The 7,052-nt window shown below is 43.0% G+C and overlaps 1 protein-coding gene across 1 annotated transcript; it reads right to left on the reverse strand.

The window, feature by feature from the left end:
• Positions 1-219: 219 nt before the first annotated feature.
• LOC126968031 (histidine-rich glycoprotein-like) lies at positions 220-1,117 on the reverse strand. The gene has a single exon (XM_050812816.1). The coding sequence runs from the start codon at positions 1,115-1,117 to the stop codon at positions 386-388; it is 732 nt and encodes a 243-aa protein (XP_050668773.1). The 3' UTR covers positions 220-385.
• Between the last annotated feature and the right edge of the window lie 5,935 nt (positions 1,118-7,052).

Here is a 7,052-nt window from a genome sequence, read left to right on the forward strand (position 1 = left end):
AAGTATTACTTTGATTTTATACTTTGGAACAGAATATTAACCAAAATAGGAGTACATACGACGAGCAGGGTTTTTTTTAATAACTCACGCAGTCTTACCACAAATTATCTAGCTACAAACATACTAAGGTAGACTAATTATAGTCTGTACTAAGGTAATTGTTAACTGACCTGCGTTGTTTAGTTCCTTGAAAATCATAGATATTAAATAAGAGATATATTTCTAACAAATAATATTTTTAATAACAACAATATAAAAGTAACAAAACTATATTATACAGTATATAAAATGGATTATATGTTTCTTTTTAACGCCACAATTGTAAAATCTACCTTTGGTTATACGACTTCAATAATAATAATTATAATATCAGCCTTTGGAATGGTTAGTGCTTCCCATGATGGTAGCCATGTTCTTTGTGGTCGTGATGGCCGCCCTTCTTGCCATGATCATGATGACCGTGATGATGTTCATCATGACCGTGATGTCCTTTATGATCGTGGTGGTCATGGTCATCGTGATGCTTGTCGTGGTGACCGTGATGACCGTGATGATGTTCATGATGGCCGTGATCATGATGACCGCCCTTTTTGTGATGCTCATCATGTTTGTGATGATGACCGTGATGTTTTCCATGCTTATGGTGCTTGCCTTCGTCATGATGACCATCGTAGAAGTGATGATCCTTGTGAAAGGTATCCTTATGGTATTTCTTGTGATAGCCATCTGTTTTCTCTCCCTTATCATGGTGTTCATGGTGACCGTGTTTGTCACCTTTGTGATGATGACCATGTTCATGGTGATGACCGTGATCGTCATGCTCATCCCAATGTTTCTTATGATCGCCACCATGTTCATGATGATGATGATGGTGATGGTGCTTTCCGTGATCTCCATGATCACCCTTATGATGATGATGATGGCCCTTGTGGCCTTTGTGTTCACCACCATGATGGTCATGGTGATGTTCGTGGTGATGATGTTTACCACCTCCTTCTTCATGATGGCTAGCTTTGCCGCTAGCGGCTGCTACCAGGTCCTTTCCTTCATCGCTGATCTCCTTCGCATAGACTGCCACAAGGCAGACTAGGCATACTGCAGCCACAAGTAACTTCATCTTGCAGACTGCTCTGTGTATATCAGTATCGCTGTAGTCTAGTCTTTTATACTCGATTGATTTTCATTCAGAAAGTGTTTGCCAACAAACAACTTTTGTTCAGTTTTTTCGTCAATGTCACGGTTATTGTCGGCATTGCAATATCGAAGTCGGTGTCGCATCGCTTAGGGTCGAATTTGTATTTGCAACTACAATTAATTTAAACGTATTTATTGGAAAGCAAAAATGCTTGAACAAAATATGTGGAGCTTATTTAGATGCTCTTACGAATTGTTATGGGTATTATATTAGACTGACAGTTACTTAACGCTCGTTTGGGAGCACGATTAGCCAGAGAAACATTTTCTAGTGTAATATTATATACATTTTTGTAATAATTAAAGCGTAAAAGAAATCAAAGCTATTTGTAACTTATTACTTACAAATTATATTTTATATATCTTGTTTTTTTTTTATGGAAAAGGAGGACAATCGAGCGTACGGGTCACCTGGTGTTAAGTGATCACCGCTGCCCACATTCTGCCTTGCCGGCCTTTAAGGAAGGTGTACGCGCCTTTTTTGAAGGTACCCATGTCGTATCGTCCCGGAAACACCGCACAAGGAAGTTCATTCCACAGCTTTGTAGTACGTGGTCCAGATGGTGGAGATGATATCCTAACTTGTGGCGTGTCGTGCGAAGGTGGAATTCGTCGACAGAATATCATCGTACTGCTGTCGAAACAGCTCCCCCTTGTTCTTCCATTCATCATAAGTATCTATTTGCTGTGCGTGACCATAAGTCTTTGAGTCCTTTGTAATTTACTAGCTCGTCTCTACATCTCGTACGAAGTCTTCATCTTCTTCTCTTGGTTAATCAATATCATTATACATACATAACATACGTTATTATAACAATAAAGACAGTAACTGTAATAACTTTATAACTCTAGAACAATAAAATAGTTGTTTTTCGTATTATTATCCTACCCTTGATAAAGTTTTCACTTGAGTTTTGAGTTTTCACTTCTACATCGTTTCTTTTAATTATTTTTTATATTTACCGATAAATGAAAATTAGACTGCTTATTTTAATCTGTTCTACAAAATGACTAGCACAATGTTGACTTAAAATTCGAAACGAGAAGGCAAGCGAACCTTCAGGTCATCTGATGGTAACATGGTGATGGCTCTCTTTCTACGAGGGTGTTGATGGTTTGGTTTTAAGTGCTTTGATGACCATGTCAAGTGATGCTTGAAGTACTGTAGAAAGGAGTAACCTTGTAGATTGTACGTGAAAGACATCTTCCTATGAACATCACTGTAAATACGAAACACCTTGTAACGTACTTTGCCCTGTACTTTTCCCGGGGCGTAAAAAGAATAGGGGAGTCCCAGGCCCATGGGTGTCGTAAGAGGCGACTAAGGGCTTTTTAGAAGTGGGAGAGTCACGCTGCCGTCTTTTGAGGTCAGCACAATCGGGCCAGGCTCGTCCGGGTTAATTACCACACTCGCACAGAATACCGGCGTGAAGTAGCGGCCTAGTGCCGCTATGTTTTGCATAGGTTAGTGTCGAGGACCGGTGGCCATTCAGCCCCCCCCTCCACCCGAATATGACAGCGGGACTTAAAAAGATTTTACTCCAGGAGGGTACCGGCTCTACCAGAGTCGGAGAATCCCTCCCCGAGCACTCTAGCTCGGGCTGCCCTTCGTATTCTGGGGAGGGCACAGAACCGCGCATGACCAAGGACAAACGAGGCAGTAACACCACGGCACCCCGCTCCACACTCAACGTGGACTTTTGCAATATCAGGGGAATTCACTCCAATTTAAACGCCGTCCACCACCACCTTGAGACGGCGCAGCCGGCCTTGTGTGTCCTTACGGAGACGCAGATATCTCGACCTAGCGATACGTCATATTTAACATACCCCGGGTACAAAATTGAGCACAATTTTTTGCCTCATGCGGGGTATGTGTGTACGTTAGGGAGGATATCTGCTGTCGCCGTCTCGGCAATTTTGAGGGTAGGGACCTGTCCCTTCTCTGGCTCCGCGTAGATTTAGAGGACCGCGTCCGCATCTATGCGTGTGTCTACAGGTCCCATAGTGGTAACGCAGAAACCGATCATCTCATGGGCTGCGTTCAAGCGGCAATTGACGACGTGCTTGCACAGATCCCCTCCGCTGAAATCGTAGTCTTGGGTGATTTCAACGGGCACAATGCCGAATGGCTTGGATCACGTACCACAGACTACGCAGGGCGATCTGTGCATAATTTTGCATTGGCGTATGGTCTGTCCCAATTGGTCGAGTCGCCAACGCGGCTCCCGGATGTGGATAGCCACATGCCGTCCTTATTGGATCTTCTGCTGACTACACATCCCGATGGTTACCAGGTCATTGTCGACGCCCCTCTCGGAACGTCCGACCATTGCCTGGTCAGGAGTGTAGTGCCTATCCGACGCCAACGTCGCAGACCACCAGTGACCCGCCGCGTTTGGCACTACATGTCAGCAGATTGGGATAGGATGCGTTCCTTTTTTGCATCCTACCCTTGGGGCAGGGTTTGTTTCCCTTCGGATGATCCTAGTGCCTGCGCCGTTGCAGTAGCCGATGTGATACTGCAGGGCATGGATATTTTTATACCAAGCTCTGTAGTACCCATCGGTGGCAGATCACAGCCCTGGTTCGATGCGTCAGTTAAAGCAGCATCTGACTGCAAAAAATAGGCGTATCGAGCTTGGGTTGCGGCGCTGGGTGCAAAGGATCCGAACTGCACAATTCTTAAGAGGAAATACAACCGTGCCTCCAGATTTTTTAAGCGGCAAATCGCCCGTGCAAAGTCAAAACACGTCGTCATAATCGGCGAGCAGCTTTCCAGTTACCCGACCGTAACACGCAAGTTCTGGTCGTTGTCGAAAGCTGGCATTTCTCCAATCGTGCTTAGAACGTGTGCCCCTGAGTTGATGCCGGTGCTAACGCGTTTATTCCGGCACTCTTATTCTAAAGGCGTAGTCCCTGACTCATGGAAGTCAGCCCTTGTCCATCCGATCCAAAAAAAGGAGACAGTTCGGATCCGGCAAACTACAGGCCTATTGCTATTACCTCCCTGCTCTCCAAAATCATGGAGAGCATAATTAGCCTTCAGCTCTTAGTATATCTAGAGGAACACCAGTTGATCAACGATCGACAATACGGGTTTCGCCATGGTCGGTCGGCAGGTGATCTTCTGGTATACCTAACATATAGATGGGCAGCGGCTATTGAAAGCAAGGGAGAAGGCCTGGCAGTTAGCCTGGATATAGCGAAGGCCTTTGATCGTGTATGGCATAAGGCGCTCCTCTCCAAACTTCCATCATTTGGGCTTCCCGAGAGCTTGTGCAAGTGGACCTCCAGCTTCCTCACTGGGCGCAGCATACAGGTCGTTGTCGATGGATATTGCTCGAACCCGAAGCCCGTGAATGCTGGAGTGCCCCAAGGCTGTGTGCTGTCTCCCACGCTGTTTCTTCTGCATATCAATGATATGTTGGACACCTCCAACATTCATTGCTATGCAGACGACAGCACTGGTGATGCCGTATACACTGGCCATGCAGGTCTCTCTCGGGAAATCGTCGACCAGTGCCGGGAGAAACTTGTGTCTTCTATCGAGTCCTCTCTTGAGAAGGTCGCGGAATGGGGTAAGTTGAACCTTGTCCAATTTAACCCCCAGAAGAATCAAGTTTGCGCGTTTACCGCTAAAAAAACCCCATTTGTCGTATTACCGCTCTTCGAGAACACTTCTCTTAAAGCCGCGCCTAGTATCGGAATACTGGGTCACGAAATCTCGAGCGATTGCCAATTTCGTGGTCATCTGGAAGGCAAAGCCAAATTGGCTTCAAAGAAACTGGGCGTCATTAATAGAGCACGGCAATACTTCAAGCCGGCCCACATACTAGCGCTCTACAAAGCGCAGGTCCGGCCATACATGGAGTATTGCTGTCATCTCTGGTCTGGCGCACCCCAGTATCAGCTCGATCCATTTGACCGCGTGCAATGCAGAGCAGCTCGAATTGTCGGGGACCCAGTGCTCTGTGAACGGCTGGATCACCTGGCGTTGCGTAGAGACGTCGCTTCATTGTATGTCTTCTTCCGCATTTATCACGGGGAGTGTTCCGAAGAGCTGTTTAACCTGATTCCTGCCGCCGAATTCCACCTTCGCACGACACGCCACAAGTTAGGATATTATCCTCACCATCTGGATGTGTGGCGGTCCTCCACAGTGCGGTTTTCAAGGAGCTTTCTTCCACGTACTACATAGCTGTGGAATGAGCTTCCTTGTGCGGTGTTTCCGGGACGATACGACATGGGTACCTTCAAAAAAAGCGCGTACACCTTCCTTAAAGGCCGGCAACGCTCCTGTGATTCCTCTGGTGTTGCAAGAGATTGTGGGCGGCGGTGATCACTTAACAACAGGTGACCCGTACGCTCGTTTGTCCTCCTATTCCATAAAAAAAAAACGTGCATTGCGATACTAGGTCTCGGCAGCAGTAATCATCTAGTCAGATCTTTTTCCGTAACAGATACGCTAAGAGATGAACAATAAAGAGCAGTCTCTTAAGAAGAAATCCAAGGCATTGTACTATAGAATACTGAATATACGACTATTTAGCAACTTTGCATTGTATGCAGCTAGATAGTTTGAGTTGATCCTGGGGTGAGTAAATACTCTGTTTATGACTGGACATCAATGAGTCTGTAGGTCGTTGTGAAGTGTCTTGCTCTATTGATGGTACCCAATTTCATTAAAACCGATTTAAATTTGCCTTTAATATGACCGCACTCCTGGCACGAGATGCATCCGGGAGAGAAACGTCAAACATATTACTAATATGCAGAAGATTTATAGACATTTCTCTGAGATTACTAAATAAATTAAGTAAATCATGGTAAAAAAATTATATTGGCCTTGAAAATATATAAAAAATTATAATCTGAATGAATGTTATCCTTCTTATAAATATACTTAGTTAACAAAATTTTTAATTAGAAACGTACTTGACAAGAATAAATAAGATAATTTGTCACTTGCCTCTACCTCAAAATAAATGATGAATCATTCAAATTTGAAGACGTTGCAAAACAAAAATTGTACTCATATTCTGCACGTACAAAAATGTATTTGTCTCAAAATATTCAAATCAGAATAGAACAGTGAATCATTTAATTTACCTTTTACGGTTTATGCTTCATAAAGTTATCTATCAAAATTTATTGACGAAACATTCGATACTATAATTATTAATTTGTCAAATTTAACGGGCTTCGAATTAATTTAATCCTCAGCCGTTAGTTCTGTTTAAATTGTGCCAGAGAACCCTTAAAACATAGCTGAATCGAAAGCCGTACATAATAATGGGATGAGATGTACAGGTTGGAGGCAATATAAAGTTGCTATCTATCAGGTTGCTAGCAGCTACTGTTTCGAACTTTACTCCTGTGCTCGTATAACTTCTGCAATCTAAATTAATAACTACATTGTAACTGCTATCATTGATCTTTAGTTTCTATTTGTTTTTAAAATGTTTTACCACATATTTTTTTTAAATTTAACAATCCTTTTGAATTTCGTAACACATATGTTTTGTATATTTTCTGGGATCATGTTGTAAAAGCATAATATTTAATATATCGCCCAAAAAAGACTTATTAACTCGACAAACCGAGTAGTAGGTATAACAAATTTTTCTGTGTTCCTAGTGTTACCACGGTCATCATAATATTAAAAAGTATATAATATTGAGATGCAACAGTTAAAATTTTTATTCCCTCAATGTTCAGTTGTTAGGTTATCAATAGCTTGAATAGCCCTCTCAATAACATATATTATGAAAAGTAAACTAGTCGCGCTGTATCTATGTCATTTAATTGTCTAATCTTTTTAACCGCATATGATGCAGAACTAAGTCTGTTAGCCA

This window comes from Leptidea sinapis, chromosome 14 (genome assembly GCF_905404315.1).
Source record: "Leptidea sinapis chromosome 14, ilLepSina1.1, whole genome shotgun sequence".
NCBI lineage: Eukaryota > Metazoa > Arthropoda > Insecta > Lepidoptera > Pieridae > Leptidea > Leptidea sinapis.

Bases quoted from the DNA above. Each gene is read 5' to 3' on its own strand.
- LOC126968031 (XM_050812816.1), bottom strand. From the start codon at position 1,117: ATGAAGTTACTTGTGGCTGCAGTATGCCTAGTCTGCCTTGTGGCAGTC.